At 37.7% G+C, this 19,359-nt stretch overlaps 1 protein-coding gene across 2 annotated transcripts in view; it reads right to left on the minus strand.

The window, feature by feature from the left end:
• Positions 1–477: 477 nt before the first annotated feature.
• Positions 478–19,359, minus strand: part of SPTA1 (spectrin alpha, erythrocytic 1) — a 75,644-nt gene continuing 56,762 nt past the window's right edge. The window contains exons 40-52 of one of the 2 annotated variants that reach the window (XM_003892874.5): positions 18,896–18,994; positions 18,037–18,205; positions 17,345–17,421; positions 12,323–12,532; positions 9,513–9,809; positions 8,565–8,677; positions 7,376–7,393; positions 6,874–6,925; positions 4,496–4,683; positions 3,527–3,580; positions 2,992–3,138; positions 2,112–2,256; positions 478–691 (exon numbers count right to left, since the gene is read on the minus strand). In XM_003892874.5, coding sequence (XP_003892923.3) covers positions 563–691; positions 2,112–2,256; positions 2,992–3,138; positions 3,527–3,580; positions 4,496–4,683; positions 6,874–6,925; positions 7,376–7,393; positions 8,565–8,677; positions 9,513–9,809; positions 12,323–12,532; positions 17,345–17,421; positions 18,037–18,205; positions 18,896–18,994 — 1,698 coding nt within the window. In that variant the 3' untranslated portion in view covers positions 478–562. Of the gene's footprint in view, positions 692–2,111; positions 2,257–2,991; positions 3,139–3,526; positions 3,581–4,495; positions 4,684–6,873; positions 6,926–7,375; positions 7,394–8,564; positions 8,678–9,512; positions 9,810–12,322; positions 12,533–14,216; positions 14,414–17,344; positions 17,422–18,036; positions 18,206–18,895; positions 18,995–19,359 lie in introns of those variants that run through there. The other variant, XM_031654258.1, reaches the window with a different exon arrangement.

Here is a 19,359-nt window from a genome sequence, read left to right on the forward strand (position 1 = left end):
TGTTGTTTCATTGTACAAACTAAAATATTCATGTTCTCCAGAATATCAAATATCTTTATTTTCAAATTTAAATTTAAACACATTCCAAAGTTTAAAAAAATTGTTTACAAATTGCCTTGGATTTTATTTATTTACTATACCATGGCCCTTCTTTACAGTAAAATTAGCTGCCCACTCTTATGTAAGTACAGTTCTCAGAAATATAGAAGCTCAACATTTCACTTAACTTTGCCCCAAAAATATTTTTAAAAAGAATTACTATATAATAGGAATAAAGCATAATGACAAAGACATGCAAAACAGAACAAATAAAAATAGAAACTTTGACACCCCTCAGCAGTGACTAGTTGCATACAAAATAGCATCCACTCCTCTAACTCTATTAACCTTTCTATCTCCCACCCTTGAGATTTTTTAAGATCCTGCAATAAATGTAATATGCACAGAAACACAAGCACACACACACACGAGGCCATCTTTATCTTCCATATTTGCCTGTACTCTTCACCCCCCAGTAAATTTCCCACAACACTAAGATTTTCTATGATCCACGAGGAGCTGCTTATGAGTTGCCAAAATAGGAATTGGTGAAGCCAGCGTAGTCATAGCCAGAGAGATGGCTTCGACCCTGTGGGTCCATATATTGCTGCATATGTGTGGCACAGAATGACACTTGCTCTGGGGTAAGGGCCTGAAAAGTATAAAAAGAGAAAAATACGGTTATAGGGATTCAAAATAGCTGGTTCCTTGGGGCTTCCCATATTATGCCCTAAATGCAGGAGATGGAGAGTCTCTGGAAGATGCAACCGCTGTTTCTATTACACACAATTTTTTTCTCATAAATGTATAACATCTAATGAGTAACTTAACTTTTAATCTCAGCCCTTTCTTGAAAAAGAGCTTACTTACTTTGATTATTCTGTAAATCTCATTCCCTAAAGTTGTTTTATTAAATAGAGGGAGTTATATGCCTAACAACATTTGTTGACCACTTGATCTATTTCATCCTCCTGGCTGCTTTGAGATGTGGGGACTAGCATGTTTTATGAGTAAGGTAAAATACTCAAGAAGGTAGAATAACTCACCAGTGGTCACACTGCCAGAAAGTGGCAGAGCTGGGACTTGAACTTATGATCCTCTTATGCCAAAGAGTTCCTCTATTGGCTGTGCTGTTTAACTACCAAGTAGATCCCTAAAGATTCCAATAAGTTAGCACGTGGGTGGGTGGATGGTGGGTTCCAGATATTGTCTGAAAGACCACATCATTTTCTTTTTGTAACAGCTTTGTTGAGTTATGACTGATAAAGAATTGTACCTTTAATGTGTACAGTTTGATGAGTTTAGACAATTGGATGAGTTTGTGCAAAATGATACCATTGTGTATGTGACCCTTTGTAATCTGGTTTCTGCTTAATTGTTTTCCCTTTCACTTCCTGTTACCGTCTTCCTACTTTAGGTATTAGGAAAACATATTTTTTCAAGTTCCTTTGCACACACACTTGCCTTTGCCTGAGACACTTAAGCTTTCCTTTGGTCACTTGATGAGTTCCTGCATGTCCTTCAACACTCACCCTGTGTTAATCATAGATGATACCTTCCCTGATGCAAGTATTTTAAGGAGAGGAATAAAGAAAGCTCTTGGAATCAGAGAGAAGAGAGATTACTTCTGGTTGTAATAAAATCCCCCACATCTTTGTTCCCATGACAGATGTGTTTGCTTCTGTCACAGTGTTTTTAACTTGTAAAGTTCTGTCTTCCCCACTACACCTGAGTCTAGGGACTGTGTCTTACTAAACTGCACTCCTCATGCCTGGAACACAGTAAGCATTCATTAAATGCTCTTTGAATTAATGAGAAAAAAAGAGAAATATCCTTAAAAACCGAGTTGCAGATTTTGAATGGACTCTCATATTCAATAGAGAACCACAGTACATTTTTGAGTTGGGTCAAGACACATTGAAGTGGTGACCAAACCAAATGACATCTTGTGCAAGGGGAGGTCTGAAAAAAAAAAAAGTGGGTGGGTTTTTTCAAAGTAGGCCACCGGGCCTGAGATGACCAAAATTCAAATTAGGGTGACAGTGTAATAGTGGAAGCAACCAGAATCAGACCTGCTTCATGTCTTCTTTGGTAATATATGACTTGCCCTCCGCCAGGGCTTGGAAAGCATTCTCTATTTCATTGCTGGACTTGATGTTTTCTGACTCCTTGTGAATCAGGAAAGCGGTATAGTCCTCCAGTGAGACGTAGCCCTTCCTGTGGGAGAAATGGATCAGGAGCTGAGCCTTCTCAAGGCAGAGAAGGAAGGCCCCTTTTATATCCTACTCAGTGTTGTGGAAACAGAGGAAAGCCAGATTCTCCAAGTGCCTCTTCCAGCTAAGCTTTCTGGGATGAGATGGGTTATGCTCTCCATTTTGGCTCCCCTTCATCACAATTTTACAGCCAAATATACACTGTTTACTAAGCTCCAGCCTCTGTTTCAACATGGGTCATTCAGCCTGATTCTCGGTGAATCTTGAAATTTTCCATCAGCACCTCAAATAATTTCTGCTTCTTCGGTTTTTAGTATTAGCAAGAATTAGTCCCTAACAGTAACTTGATCTCTTGATGATCTAACACACTCCCATAAGCACATAACAACCCCAACCCCATGTGTTGGTCTCTGAATCACCTATGTCTCCTTAAAATCTCACATACATGAAGGGATTCTTCTCTCTAGTCTCATCCATAAAAGCAACTGAAATTCATAGATTGAACATAAATCATGAATTGGAGAAATTGTAAAGCTAGTCCTTGAGTTAAAGTTAGCACAATTTACTGCTGAGCTAATCTTGAAAGGGCACCAAGAGCTGCCTAATTCATTTATGGTTGCCTATTTCTTCCTATTTTCAGATGAGTTAATTTCATGTTTTATGGATCATTTTACTCTCTGTGCTTCTCCCTCCAAACCCCCATCCCTGCTGTGGTCTGATCCCCTAGTCTTGTTCCTACCTCCCTGGATCCACAGCATCCAGGAACTTCTTAAACTCGGGCTCATGTTCATCCTCCTCCACCATGGGCAAATAGTAATTGAGTCCTCTCAGGCAGGACAGGAACTCTTTGTGAGTCAAGTGCCCTGTCAAATTCTCATCAAAGTGTCTAAAGAATAAAAAAAGAAAAAAGTTTTTTTGTCAAGCTCAATAGAAAAACCAAGTGAGAACAGAAAGGAATATGTCTTATTGTGTCAGCTGAAGCTTTATTGACCTGTCATAAAGCTATCAGAGGACTGAATAGAAAGCCTGTCTGTGTCCTGTACTTTTTTTTTAACCTAATGGATAGAAAGAAAAGCACAAAATGTTGAGAATGAAGAAACATATTTTTTGAAGTCTGAAAATCTCACAGAAAGCCATGACTGGAGCTAATGAGCATATCTAGGTCTTCCTTTAAGATTCCATCAAGCCTCATAGAGTGAGAGAAACATTATTTGTAGCCTCATTCTGAATAGTCTGAAAAACAAAGAAGCAGTTAACTATGAAATTATACTCACTTATAGATTGTACTAAACTCCTTCAGAGTCTCTTCACTCACACCTATCATGTCCCTGAAAGAAAAAACAAAAACATGAATTTACCCTGTATATAAAACACAGGGTAGAAGAACACAAGCCACATGGAAGAGAGAGAAATTTGAATGGACAATTTGCTATTTGAGTCATCTAGTTCAAGAGTTGGCAAACTGTAGTCCGTGGGCGAAATCTGGGCTGTCACCTGTTTTTGTACAGTCCAGGAGCCAAGAGTAGCTTTTACATTGTCATATGGTTGAAGATAATCAAAAGAATAAAATTTTTTGAAACATGAAAATTACATAAAATTTAAATTTCAATGTCCATATACAAAGCTTTATTGGAACATGGCCATGGTCATTCACTTATCACAGCTGCTTTTTTCACTGTAACAGCAGAGTCAAGGAGTTACAGCAGAAAATATATGAGCCTCACAAAGTCTAAATTATTTATTATCAGGCCATTTACAGAAAAAGTTTGCCAATCCTTATCTAGATAAAAATGTTGCCAAAATGCTATTGAGACCTGCAGCTGCTTTGATATGATGAATTTATCTAGAAAATAATGAGTTTCCACCCTTCTGCTCTATTTGGCCATGCTTTAAATGTTTCTTTTGTTTTAGACATTACATTTTAGATAAAATTCTATGAAAGGGAATGGTTTCCTAAGAGATCACATAAGATGGTGAAAGAACTCTGAGAAACTGGGTATAAAAGTCAGTTGTTGTCCAAATGGGTGATGAGTAGGCTCAGGTGGATGGAGAGCACTGTCTTTTATTTCATGATGGATTTCAGTATAAAGAGAAATAGTCATTCTGTGGGGCAGTAAAGACCCAGAACATTGGTTCTCTGAAGCAACTCTTTTATCTGGTGCACCAAACTCTAGCCCTTAGTTAAGGTCCTAACACCTAACACCACCTGCACCCCTCCCTGCTCTGGCGCGTTCCCTCAATACTTGGCCTGGATCTGTTGCTCCAGGTTGTGTTGCATCCGCAACCCAAGCTGGTACAGCTGGTCCCACTGCTGGGCCAATCCAATGGTGCTGTATTTGATATCAAGGATCAGAGCATCTTCCATGTTGTCCCCCAGGTCCTCAATCTTGGTTAGTTGACGCTTCATTGCCTGGATCTCCTTCTGTTTTCTCTGGAAAAATGACAGAGAAGAGAGACAGTCAGTCGTCCACGTTGCCAGCTCAAAACCTAGAGGTGAAAGAGGAGATAACTGGCTGATTTTGTTTTCAGGGATTTTCTTGCTGTCTGTGAAAAAATGAACTACTCAGGAAAATCACTTCACTTCTGTAGCCCTCATTTATAAAATAATGGGAAGTTTAGGTGAATAAAACCTGTCATTCTCGTATTCAGTAATATATAAATCTAAGAGTTAGTAGTTATACATACACACACATACTGTTCACTCCTGGGCCGCCTTCGTCAACTTGGGATGATGTTCATGGGCTGCTCCTGCCACGCAGACATGTTATATGCCAGATTTCTGGATCTTGCCCATGCTTTCTCAATGAGGGAGTATTACTCCCCACAGAGGGCAAGTGTGAATTGATTCTGATGATTGTGGAGTGCAGTGAAAACAATCTGGGATATGACAAAGCTTGTAGCCCTTCAAAGGTCAAATTTTCCTGACATCTTTTTTTTAAGTTTTAATTATATATAATAGATGTACATATTTCAGAGTATACATGACAATTTAATATGTTCATATAATTTGTAAAGATCAAATCAGTATATGTTGGATGTCTATTACCTTAAACATTTGTCTTTTCTTTATGCTAGAAACATTCAAATTATTTTCTTCTAGCTATTTTAAACTATACAAGATATTATTGTAAACTATGGTCACCCTACTGATCTATCAATTACTAATCTTATTTCTTCTATCAAACTGTATATTTATACCCAATAATCAACCTCTCTTCATTCCTCTGTGTCCCCCTACCATTCCTATCCTCTAGTAACCTCCAATATACTCTCCTCATGAGATCCATTTTATTTAGCTCCCACTTACGAGTGAGAGCATGCAATATTTGTCTTACTGTGCTTGGCTTATTTCATTTAATATAATGACATTCATTTCCTTCCATGTTACTGAAAATATCAGAATTTCATTTTTTAATGGACAAATAATATTCCATTGTGTATACCATATTTTCTTTATCAGTTAATCCATTGATGGGCAGTTAGGTTGATTCCATATTTTGGCTATTGTGAATAGTCTCCCTGCTATCTCCTGTCATAAACATGGGAGTGCAGATATTTTTTTGATATATTAATTTCCCTTCTTTTAGATATATACACAATAATGGGATATGGTCTTTCTCTTTTTAATTTTTTGAGGAATTTCCATAGTGTTTTCCATAGTGGCTGCACTATTTCCACTTTCTCTACATCTTCACCAGCATCCATTATTTCTTGTCTTTTTGATAAAATAAAAGGAACTCATCAAGTGACCAAAGGAAAGCCTAAGTGTTTCAGGCAAAAGCAAGTGTGTGTGCAAAGGAACTTGAAAAAACTGTTTTCCTAATACCTAACGCATAAAGTAGGAAGACAGTAACAGGAAGTGAAAGGGAAAACAATTAAGCAGAAACCAGATTACAAAGGGTCACATACACGATGGTATTATTTTGCACAAACTCATCCAATTGTCTAAACTCATCAAACTGTCCACATTAAAGGTGCAATTCTTTATCAATCATACCTCGACAAACTCACTTTAACTCAGGTGAGATGACAGTCAGAACTACCTGACATTGTATTCTTTAGTATTTTATTATTTTGTTAGAAAAATAATTAAATATAATTAGTTTTTTTTCTGCTGCAAGAATGATAGTAAAAAAAAATGTTGAGAAATGCTGTTCTAACCCATTACTTTGCTCAATTGTCAAGAGATTATTAGATTCAGTTGTATCATCTTACTACATCATATAATATCAGAAATTTGCCAGTGTTAGGCACTTTTACATTTGCTCCTTTACTTCATCATTATGTTCTAAATCCTTTGTAGCCACAAAACATGAACCCATCCAGTTACTGTTCCCAAAGCCTCTCCCACTCTGGGCAGATCAGAGTCTCCCATGAAATTCTTTCCTCAGGGCAAACAGTGAGTCTACAATGGATACTAACTCTATTGTATAGATGCAGAGATTGAAATTCAGAGATTTAAGTAGACTGAGGTTTATATTCATGATGTGGTGGCCTATGGTTAAAACGGACTTTAGGTGATACATACCTAAAAGTATCTCCTGGGCTGCCCTTAAGTGATTATTTTTACACTCTTTATAATTTTGACAATATCTTCAGCTAATGAAAAAACAATACTTACTTTATTTGCTTCCAGCTGGGATTCCAGAGTTCCTGTTTCCTTGAGCAATGATCTAGTTAAGAACCAAAGGAAAACATTATGTATCACATCACAGGTCAATATTTCATACATTCATACCAACTCAAAGCTCCTCTGTTTCAAATTCTTCAAGGTTATGTGGCTTCCATGAAGCAAAGTTTCACAGAGCCAAATTTTCACAACCTTGCCAGACTGATGAGAAGGGAAGACTTTCCCTAGTTGTTCTCTGACTAGGAGAAGGCTTTCATGTACCCCTCTTAATTATTCTTCTTAAATATACACTTAAGCAATGTAGGCAAGATTCCATCTAGTGAAGTATAAGGGTAGAATGAAATATAATGAGCTTTTCCTTCTCACGCCACATTTTTATTTCCATACTACCAGATTACAATGGAATGAAGATGCCTCAGCACTAAGTCCTTCTTAATGAATTCTTCCAGAATAATATAATAAAACAAACATGATGATAACATAAAATACTGACCCATCCAGAAAGTAAGCCCTGGACATGGAGGTCCGGAACAGGAATCACGTGAGAGAAAAGGGAGATGATATGTTAAAATGGATTACTTTAACGATCTCATTTCCTCAGATTTATGAAACATTTTAAATCTTTTGTTGCCACAAAACATGAACCTGTCCACCCACTGGTTCCCAAGGCCTCTCACACTCTGAGAAGAACAGTCTCCCATAAAGCTCCTTGCTTCGGGACAAGGAGCACCAATGTTAAGGAATATGCTTGGTATTGGACACACACAGCCAGGATGTGATGAAGTCATCCAGAAAAGAGTAAGAGAAGGGTGTTCTTTGTCTTCTCTGCCTTCTGTCAGAGGGTTTAGACATGGTATAGGATTTCTTTTTGTTCATTTGTCATTGTCAGTGAGTATGTAGAAAAGTGTATATTATGAATTGTCTAAACCACCACATTAACTCTCAGAAGACCACAGTTTTGACCCACCTACTGGATACCATCTACCAACTTTGACCATGTATTCTAACATATTACATCTTCTAAGTCTCCTTTTTCTAGATCATTTGCCCCAGAAGATGTGACGTACGTTATCTTCAGGTGCAGAACAGTTTGCTACTAATAAGTACAATGAACATAAATTATCTCACTTGATTCTCATTAGAACTTTAGTAGGTACACAACAGAATGGCTTCATAGGAGGTATTCATAGAAGGTTCTGCTTCTGGTTGTGCCAGTAAATACATTTGTGACCTTGAGCAAGTAAATTTATCTACTTGAACTTTCCACACTTGGAAACAGAGCTAATAAGATCTGCTCTGTACACTTTTCAAGGTTGCTCTGACAGTTAGGTGAGGTAATGGATATGGAAGTACTCTGTAAAGTGCAATGTGGCATGCAAACATAAGAAATTGTTATTATTTTGGACTGAAATTACAGGCAACAGAAAGAAAGGTGAGAGTATCAAGGAGAGAACACAGAAGTGTACAAAATAAGCAGAAGGATGAAATTGTCATTTCTTGTTTTACCAAGGATTGATTCAGAAAACAGTCAACTCCAAATATAAAGCATAGGCAAGATATGGTGATTTTAGGGCAGAATACATGCTGTCAGAGTCTCTCCTCTTCCCTTCAAACACATATTTCATCCCTAACGCAAATGGAGGTGGTGTAAGGGTCATGGTTTGGGATGTAGCACAGCACACCTGGTTTCCAGGATCCATTGAAGGAAGGCACTGGCATTCTGTTCAAACTCCTGACACATCTCAAAATTCTTGACCTGTCTTGCCTCTTCCTTTTGCAGCTCCTGCTCCCGTTCCTAAAACCCCAAATCACAGACAACGTGACTGACACTGAAGGCCTTTATTTGCCATAAGAGAATTGGTTTGTAGGCTCAGCTGCATATCTTTCCTCTCTCAAGTCTATCATATCTTCCAGAGATATGTGCCTGTGTGCTCATATTTTATGCAGTCCACCTCTGTTACCTCTAAAATGTAAAGATAGCTCATGTATTTCCCAAAAGTACTTGCAGGCTCCTCTAAGGCCAAGTCCTGTAATAAGTATGCTAGTAATAAAGGCAAACCTCCTCTCTTTGTAATTTTTTTGGGGAAATTTAATTTAAATGAACACAAAAGCAGCCTTAAGGGCTTGCTACCCTGAGAAACAACAGTTACTATCTAAAAATGGTGACATTATGGTTAGTTTTCTATTATACATTTTATGTTTTATAGTTTTAGTAATGAACATTATTATACACAGACAAAAGTTAAAAATATATATGTAGCAAGGCACTTTTGGAGGTGTATCTAAAAAAGAAAATGCCTTGAATGAGGGGGATCTGTCAACTCTGAATACATGTACAAACCTCATGAACTTTTCATAGCTCATCATTAGAACCATGTCTCGGGGCTTCTGTTTGCTTCTCAGAATCATTGTTCAACACTCAGAAGCAGGAAACTGCCCAAATTATGGGGCATAGGGTATACCTATTGTAAACATGCTTTCCAGTTTTTCTTAGACTGTCATGTTTCATGCCTGCTCTCCCAGTATAATTATTAACAGTGTTCCTTCTATCTCAAAAGTCTCTTTACTTGGATAATAAAGTGGTTACGTTCACTGTAGCCAAAGGAAGTTTCTGCCGTGTCCCAGGTTACCTCGATGATGTCAGATAGGTGCTTCCAGGTCCTTTCCAGCACCTCCACTGTTAACCAGGTATAAGGGCTAGAAGGCACACCTAAGGCCTTAATCTGCTGGTCTAGCTCCAGCAAACATTTCAAGTCTCCTTGAGCCCCAGCCAAGGAGGCTAAGAAGTCCTCATGGTCTTTCTGCAGCTGCCGAATTTCATTCAGGGAGACACAGTGCACAGGCTCTGACAAGTTTTCTTCCGCCTTTTCACACCAGTTGTTGAAAGCTGAAGCCTTATGTGCAAATTCCATGAACAGGTCCTCAGCCTGCAGAGAGCAAAAAAAAGACACTACCATCTTTCCTGATAAAGCCTCTCAGCAGAAGACAAGATTGAGGATAAAAATAATGCCTGTCTTTAAATATCTGCAGGGCCAGCAATCTAAAAGGGCAGAGCTAAAACCAACAGGGACTGTGTACTTTCATGATTGAACATGTGAGTTAGTGGAACGAGCCTTGGTTCTGGCGTTTTCTTATTGTGTGAAACTGTTTAAATCTTCCATCATTTACAAATGAGGGAGGTCGAATGATTTCTGAAATTATTTCAGTTTTAAAATTCCAAAAGTAGCAAAGGTAGTTTCCAATTATATGATTTCTTATTCTAAAGTCTATGCTCCAGTTCTGCCTGGCAGGAAGTAAACATGAAAAAAAAAGAAAAAAAAAAAAAGGCATTGAATGAATGGATGAAATAATGATTGAATAAACAAACCAAGAAAATCTGTTATCTCCTTTATCTACTTTATCTTTTTATCGTACAAGCTTCTGTAGAGCACACTGAGCTGACTTCTCTTTGACAAGCCTAGGTCATTCTCCTACCTTCCTTTTAAACCTTGTTCAGGCCTCATTTCATGCCCGAAACCTTTCAAACCACTGCTTGAACTCATTTTCTACCCTCTAACCTGAATCCTTAGCACAAATATATGTATTATTGTATTACTGTCTGGCATTATCCAAATGCTCTGAATAGCTCCGAATTTTCTGTATTACTGAATGACAGAAAAAGCATGATTTTTTTCAAACAGCAAGTGATCAAAAATACTTTCCTACTTAAAATACATCACAGATTTTGGGTCAGCAGATTGTACTGCTAAAGAGGTTTGTCTTGAGCAAACATAAAAATGAATTTTTCATTCCCAAATACAAGAATTAACATGGCACAAGTATACATATATAACAAACCTGCACGTTATGCACGTGTACCCTAGAACTTAAAGTACAATAAAAATTAAAAAATTAAAAATAAAAAAATTTAAAAAAAATGAAAAAAATAAATAAAAAAATAATAAAAAAATAAAAAGAAGAAAACTGGCCCAAATGGAGGGAGGATTTCCAAGGTATTAAACCATTACATCTGACCCTGTATTCATTTCAGCAATCTATATGCCAAAGTAGATCAATACAGAGAAAATTAACATGACCTCTACACGGAAAGGACACAGAAACCTATAAAGTATTTCATATCGTTTTCATAATATTATAGATTGAGTGAATACTCTATAAATATTTTGTAATCAGAAAATAAAATAAAACTCCTTGCAGTTTGAAATTTTTTTAAAAAAAAGATTAAAAATATGAAGGAGCTTCCTATGTAGAATGCACATATATATGTAAAATTGCCCACTTAATTGATTTAATTTTTCACCTAAGATTTATTTGATGTAGGCCTGTGTTTTTCAAAAGTGTAGAAATTAACTAAGAATCTAACTTGACTTTTACTCTTGTGTTATTTCCTAAATTCCTTAACTCCTTGACTTAATTCACGACCAAGTACAATGATTCTAAGGGTCTAGGAGTGCTCAGTAATTCCACTGACCATTCTGATTTCCTTTTATTTATTTATTTATTTATTCATTCATTTTTTCAAATGGAGTCTTGCTCTGTCGCCTAGACTGGAGTATAGTGGCCGCAATCTGGGCTCACTGCAAGCTCCATCTCCTGGGTTCACGCCATTCTCCTACCTCAGCCTCCTGAGTAGCTGGGACTACAGGCGCCTGCCACCATGCCCGGCTAATTTTTTGTATTTTTAGTAGAGATGGGGCTTAATGGTGTTAGCCAGGATGATCTCAATCTCCTAACCTCGTGATCCGCTCTCCTCAGCCTCTCAAAGTGCTGGGATTATAGGTGTGAGCCACCATGCCTGGCCTCCTTCTAGTATTGATATTTTTATGATCAATATCCAATGCCTTAGCAGCCAACATTTGAAGGAACATTTTGATTACATATTTATATGGAACTTAGGGGTCTATATTGCACTTTTGATTCATTATCTTTTTTAATAGTAATAACAGAAAGGCAGAATAGAATGGTGATACCACTCTATTTTCTAAATGGGAACATCAAGGTTTAGGGATATTAAGTGACTTTTACAAGGTCTTCAACCTAGGAAAGCTTGATATAAGGTGAGAACATGTTTTATGACAACTTGTCCAGTGCTCCTTTTATTTGGGTTAGGAAAAGCACAGGGACAAACTTGACTTTTGCCTGACAGTTTTAATTCTACCTTATACAAAGACCTCCCATCCTCTTGTTCCATCTACCTCTTCCACTATATTTGCTTGGTTTCCATCTCAAGTCAGTGATGCAACTAATCAGTCATGCTAAAAAAATTTTTTAAGCTTCTTTTCAATCTACTTTTTGCTCAGTAAGAATGTCTTCCTGACATCTTTCAATGCAATAAAAGGTTTATGTATTATCCAAACAGAGTTTCCAATGTCTATTTCTGAATTTCATGGCTAACATACAGGTAACAGAGAACTGATCATGCCTCATAATTTTTTTAAACCTTCTGTAGAGGCAGCTGTTTCTCCAGCAATTTCTGTCTGTGGACTGCCGAGGCTTCCAGCAACTGCTCCCAGCGCTTCAGCAAGGCGGCATAACGCTCTTCAATGGCTTTCGACTGGCTGTGTTGAGCAGCAATCAATTTGTCCTTCAGGTCAGTGATCTCGGGAAGTCTCTCTTGCTGGAAACTCTGCAAACTGGCATCCAGAGTGTCCTGAGAAACATCAGGAGAGAGGCCATGAACAGGAAAATGGTCCAAAGATCATTCACATCTGGGTTCCACCAGATTTTAATCATAGATAAGGTTAGGCAAGAATTAAGATGATGATTAAGAAAAAGGAAATATAACTTAGAGATGTAAGCAAACATTTGGGGCTGAAAGCTCCAGTTTATGTATATTTTACAGTTAGATTTTATGCTAGATATAAAATTAATTGATATGGTTTGGTTTGACTGTGTCCCCACCCAAATCTCATCTTGAATTGTATTCCCATAGTCCCGACATGTCGTGGGGGGGAGCCAGTGGGAGGTAATTGAATCATGCGGGCAGTTACTCTCATGCTGTTCTTGTGATAGTGAGTGAGTTCTCACATGATCTGATGGTTTTATAAGGGGTTTTTTCCCCTTTTGCTCAACACTTCTTTCCGCTGCCTTATGAAGAAGGATGTGTTTGTTTCCCCCTCTGCCATGATTATAAGTTTCCTGAGGCCTCCCCAGCTGTGCTAAAATGTGTCAATTAAACCTCTATTCTTTATAAATTACCCAGTCTTGGGTATATCTTTATTAGCAGTGTGAGAACAGACTAATACAGTACATTGGTACAGCAGAAAGTGGGGTGCTACTGTAAAGATACCTGAACATGTGGAAGTGACTTTGGAACTGGGTAACAGGTAGAGGTTGGAAGAGTTTGGTGGGCTCAGAGGAAGACAGAAACATGTGTGAAGGTTTGGAACTTCCTAGAGACGTGGAGGGCTCAGAAGATAGGAAGATGTGGGAAAATTTGGGACTTCCTAGAGACTTGTTGAATGGCTTTGACCAAATTGCTGATAGTGATATGAACGATGAAGTCCAGGCTGTGGTGGTCTCAGATGCAGATGAGGAACTTGTTGGGAACTGGAAAAAAGGCCTTTCCTGCTAGGCTGTAGCAAAGAGATTGGAAGCATTTTGCCCCTGCCCTAGAGATCTGTAGAACTTTGAACTTGAGAGAGATTATTTAGCATATCTGGCAGAAGAACTTTTTTTTTTTTCCTTTGAGACGGAGTCTGGCTCTGTCGCCCAGATTGGAGTGCAGTGGCCGGATCTCAGCTCATTGCAAGCTCCGCCTCCTGGGTTTACGCCATTCTCCTGCCTCAGCCTCCTGAGTAGCTGGGACTACAGGCGCCCACCACCTCACCCGGCTAGTTTTTTGTATTTTTTAGTAGAGACGGGGTTTCACTGTGTTAGCCAGGATGGTCTGATCTCCTGACCTCGTGATCCACCCGTCTCGGCCTCCCAAAGTGCTGGGATTACAGGCTTGAGCCACCACGCCTGGCCCAGAAGAAATTTCTAAGAGCAAAGCATGCAAGAGGAAGCAGAACATAAAAGTTTGGAAATTTTGCAGCCTGATGATGCAATAGAAAAGCAAACCCCGGCCGGGCGCGGTGGCTCAAGGCTGGAAGGCAAAGTAGGGAAAAATTATTTCCTGGGCCGGGCCCAGGGCTCTCTGATTTGTGCAGCCTAGTGACTTGGTGCTCTGCATTCAGCTGTTCTAGCCGTAGCTAAAAGTGGCCAAGGTACAACTCAGACCATGGCTTCAGAGGGTGCAAGCCCCAAGCCTTGGCAGCTTCCATGTGGCATTGAGCCTCCATGGACACAGAAGTCAAGAATTGAGGTTTGGGAGCTTTGTAGATTTCAGAGGATGTAGGGAAACACTTACATGTCCAGGCAGAAGTCTGCTGCAGGGGCAGAGTCCTCATGAAGAACCTCTGCTAGGGCAGCACAAAAGGGAAAAGTGGGATTGGAGGTCCCCCACCCCACACAGAGTCCTCACTGGGGTACTGCCTAGTGTCTTCCAGACTCCAAAATGGTAGATCCACCAACAGCTTGCAACATGGACCTGGAAAAGCTGCAGACACTCAATGCCAGCCCATGAAAGCACCTATGAGGGAGGCTGTACCCTGCAAAGCCACAGGGGTGGAGCTGCCCAAGGCCATGGGAGCCCACCCTTTGCATCAGTGTGCCCTGGATGTGGGACATGGAGTCAAAAGAGATCATTTTGGAACTTTAAGGTTTAATGACTGTCCTATTGGATTTCAGACTTGTATGAGGCCTATAGCCCTTTGTTATGGCCAATTTATCCCATTTGGAATTAGTGTATTTACTCAAAGCCTGTACTCTCATTGTATTCAGGAAGTAACTAACTTGTTTTTGATTTTACAGACTCATGGATAGAAGGGACTTACCTTATTTCAGATAAGACTTTGGACTTAGACTTTTGAGTTAATTCTGGAATGAGTTAAGACTTTGGGAGACTGTTAGAAGGGCATAATTGTGTTTTTAAATGTGATGACATGAGATTTGGGAGAGGCCAGGGGTGGAATGATATGGTTTGGCTGTGTCCCCACCTAAATCTCATCTTGAATTGTAGTTCCCATAGTCCCCACATGTCATGGGAGGAACTCAGTGGAAGATAATTTAATCAAGAGGGCAGTTACCCGCATGCTTTTCTTATGATAGTGAGTTCTCAAGAGATCTGATGGTTTTATAATGTGCTTTTCCACCTTTGGGTTGGCACTTCTCCTTCCTACCACCATGTGAAGAAGGAAGTGTTTGTTTGCCCTTCTGCCATGATTGTAATTTTCCTGAGGCCTCTCCAGCCATTCTGAACTGTGAGTCAATTAAACCTCTATTCTTTATAAATTACCCAGTCTTGGGTATGTCTTCATCAGCAGCATGAGAATGGACTAATACATTAATATAAGGAAATACTGAAGTATGATATGACACTCTAAATTTTCACAATGAAAACTAAATCTCTCCTACAGCACACACCTTTCCAAGACTTTCTTATATTACTTATTATATTCTTTGTTCTAATTAGTAGCAGTGCACTAGTAGGGACCTTGGAAGTACACTAACAAAAGACCTCCTAGATGTGCCAATTATACAAATACATTTTTTGCAGAAACATTCATATCAAAATCACACAAAATTCAGGAAGTTCCCCTTTCAGTTTTGATAGAGTGGCTTGTATTTGTCTAATTGGGCAACTTTATTAATGGCTAGATAAACGTACAAAAAGTCAGCTACTTGAAATGAATCAGAATGAAACAGAGGTAACTACAACTCAAGGGACTAAAATTCCAGACAGAAGGGAACATCATTGAAGTCAAAATAAGTCTCTCCACATTTCCCTTTAAAGTATAAGCTATACAAGTTCTTATATATTGAAGTATTAGAGGGTGAGGAGTCAGCATTGCTCAGAGCATTTGAAAATCTCATGGTGTTAAAGAGACATAATTTAGCATAATGAGGAACTGTGACAGCCAGAATTTGAGGGGCTATAATAAGGAAACTGAAGAAAAGTAGTCAATATTCTGTCATCTTTTCCCCTCAAAGCATTTTAGATGCCAAAACTGTATAGCACACAAGTCTAGAAGTCAAGCAGAAATGGTAGCTAAAAATGTAAAATCCTAACTAGAATTTTCAGCAGTGACACAGGGTTTACTTCAGGACCCATCAGGTAGGAGCAGCCCTGGTTAAAGGGCTTCCACTGAAATACCTGAAAGGCCACAGGGGCAAAGTGAAAAAAAAAAAAGTGAGTCTTCAAAGAGACCAAAACTGTGTCCTGGATCATTTCAATCCCTGACCAAAATGTAGGGGGTTGGATGGCAGAGGGTGTTTAGTTAAAGCTTTAAACCAAAGTTCATGAGTTAGTTATAATACTTTAAATGTAAACAGACTCACTTTTTCCATAAAATTATCAAATTAGGTAAAGTAATAGCCAACTATATAATATTTACAAAAGATACATACAAAATATGGAGACAAAAATGTTTTAAAAAGCCCTAAAATGTGGAAATAAATATTTCTGCAGATACTAAAAAAAAAAAAATGTTGGTGCAGTATACTGGTATCTGGAAAAGGTACACTTTAAATCAAGAAATGTAATTCAAGATAAAGAGGAAGATTTTATAATTAAAAGTATCAGTTCATCAAGATGATTTCACAGTTCAAAATGTCAACACAACTTTTAGCCTATCCTCAAAATTTATAAAAATAATGAAGTATTTAAACAACATGATTAAAAATGAAAATCTAGTTGGTAATATAAACCACTGCAAAATACACATTCTTTTCAAACGTACATACAATATACAACAAAATAGACTGTTACTAGATATAAATCAAGTTTCTGAAAAATATAGAATATATTTTTAAAATACAGTGGAATTAAACTAGATATAAATGTCAAAAATATAATGAGAAAAGTCCCAAATATTTGAAATTAAATAATACACTACCAAATAATAAATAGATGATAGAATAAACCAAATAAGAAATTTCAAAAAAAATTAACTGAATGATAAAAGAAATGACAAAATTTGCAGAATGCGACTAAAATTTTGCTTTGGGAAAAACATATATTTAAAATCGATATGTTAGAAAAGATGAAAGGCTAAAATTTTGATAATCTAATTGTACATGTCAAGAAATTAAAAGAAAATATTAAAGTAATCCCAAATAAAGTAAAAAAAGATAATAATATAAAAAGCTTTTAATGGAATAGAATACACACAAAAAAAAAGCCCAGAGAAAAATTAAAAAGCTGAATGTAGGTTCTCTAAAAAACAAAAATGATGAAAATCCAGTAGCAAGATTCATGAGAGAGAGAGAAAATAATAATAATTAGGAAATTATAAATATTAAGAAGGGAAAATCTTACAGAAGCTACAGACAATAAAATCCCACAATTCAGAAATAATCATGGAGGATGAGCTTCTGTGTGAAACAGGTCTTAGGCTTACCTAACATCTATCAATCTCACCTGTTTTGCCAGGAGAGTGAGGAAGTCACCAAGGTCTGCACCATTACCATTGGTCTTTAGGCTTGTTTCCTTATCAGCTAAAAGGCAAAAATAATTAATAAGAGAAAGACATTTGGTCTTGTTTGAGTCCTGGTAAGCAGAAAAGGAATATTTACAGTACACAACAAGAAAGCTTCTTGACTCTCAAAGTTGATGATTCATTGGAATATGTGAGCAGTGGGACCAGTGGATCGTTTTTCTACTTAGGCAGGATAAAACTTAATGAAACAGAGCTAGAGTCATGAGAGCTTTTGAGTACTTCATAGAAAAAAAAAAGAGAGAAAAATCATAGATTAGATATGAATTGTAAGTAAATCAAACAAACATTTTAGATTATTTCTTACAACATTTTGCTATGGCTTTCCCTTTCTGAATACCACACACAAAATCTCCCATTCCCCAAAAACGTGTTCTCTGGATTATGGTGCATAATTACTGCATCGTCATATCTATCTCTTTCTCAATTTGTGTGTGTGTGTATGTGTGTGTATGTGTGTGTGCACAAATGTGAGTGTAATTCTGTCCAGAAAGGATAAGAATGAGTAGTGATGGAAACACCTCCTTTCATACGGTAAAAGTCCCAGAGACCATTCTATACATGGGATTTATTAGGAATTCTCAAACCCAACGACCCTGGACCTGACACATCATACCTATCCAAGCCTCTACCACATCAGCCTTCCAGTTGAATTCCTGAAAGTCATAATCATCTTTCAATTGCGACTTCCAAGCAGCTATTGCCTTGGCCAGAGAAGGGGTCTTTTCATTCAGAGCCTCTATCTTGGAAGAAATCTCTTTGTTCTGACTTTCCTCCTGCAACACCTGTGAGAAGGGGAGAGACAAATATATTTTATGAATGTGCAGGGCTAGGAATGTGAATCCTTTAGTACCAATAGAAAGCACTCATCTCTCTCATTTCAAATATATAACCACAGTCCTCTGGTCTAGTGTAATTATTTTATTATTCATTCATGTCCAAGAAGGTCATTTCCATTCCAACATTTGGATGATCTTCTCATGTTTATCTGTGTAAGTGTGACCTTCTTAGTTAGTGTAAGTTTCTAGGAGGTAGGGAGTCATCTCTGTTTCATGGTCTTTTTGTAGCAGTTAGATCAATGAGGATTTATTAAAAACTACATTTAAACAAAGAAACGATTCTCAAATTTAAAAGAGGTTTCAGTGTTGTTTTCCTCGAGGCTTAGAAAGCAATTTCTTCAAATTATTATAATATTCTATGGCCAAAGATAGTGATAAGACTTTTATAAGCACCATGTTCTGCATGGGACAACAAAATGTCAACAAAAGATTTAAGGAAAACTGGAATATGTATGTGTAAGAATTTGAAAAAAAATTACCGCAATTGAGTAGACAATTATTTGCTAACCACAACAACAACAAAAGGCAATTTAGAAGAGATTGTTAAAGTTCTGCATATAATCTTAGCATTTCTATATTTGGGCCAGCCCCTTTTCGAGAATGGAAGTTTGAGCTGGAATTCCTGAACTAGCTCACCTTATTTAGGATGTCTTCTCCTTGTGCACACACATTTTGAACTCGGGTCTCATGGACAGCAAAGTCGTTTTCCAAAGCTTCATGCTTCATTAGCAAGCTCTGCATAAACGAGTCAGTAAGAATCAAGATATCCAAAGCTGGAAAATCTATTTTCACTCATATTCAGACTCTCTGTGATACTATTCCCTAGGGTTGATTCAATGACATTGGCAGACTAGGTGAATGCCCACTTTTTCTGGAACAACTATACTCAATTGCTTTCTCAAACTCTCACTTGTCAATGAGTGCAACTTACTGGAAAAAAGAGTCAAAGATATACAAGTGACACTCTTTCTAACTTATTACGTGACTGTAATCTTATTTTGATTTTGGAATAAAGGTTTTGACTGAGGTCATATATAAAGATTCCTCCATATTGAGATTTATCTAATTCAGTGAAACAATGTGTCTAGCAGAAAAAAATT

The sequence above is a fragment of the Papio anubis genome, chromosome 1 (assembly GCF_008728515.1).
Source record: "Papio anubis isolate 15944 chromosome 1, Panubis1.0, whole genome shotgun sequence".
Classification (NCBI taxonomy): Eukaryota; Metazoa; Chordata; class Mammalia; order Primates; family Cercopithecidae; genus Papio; species Papio anubis.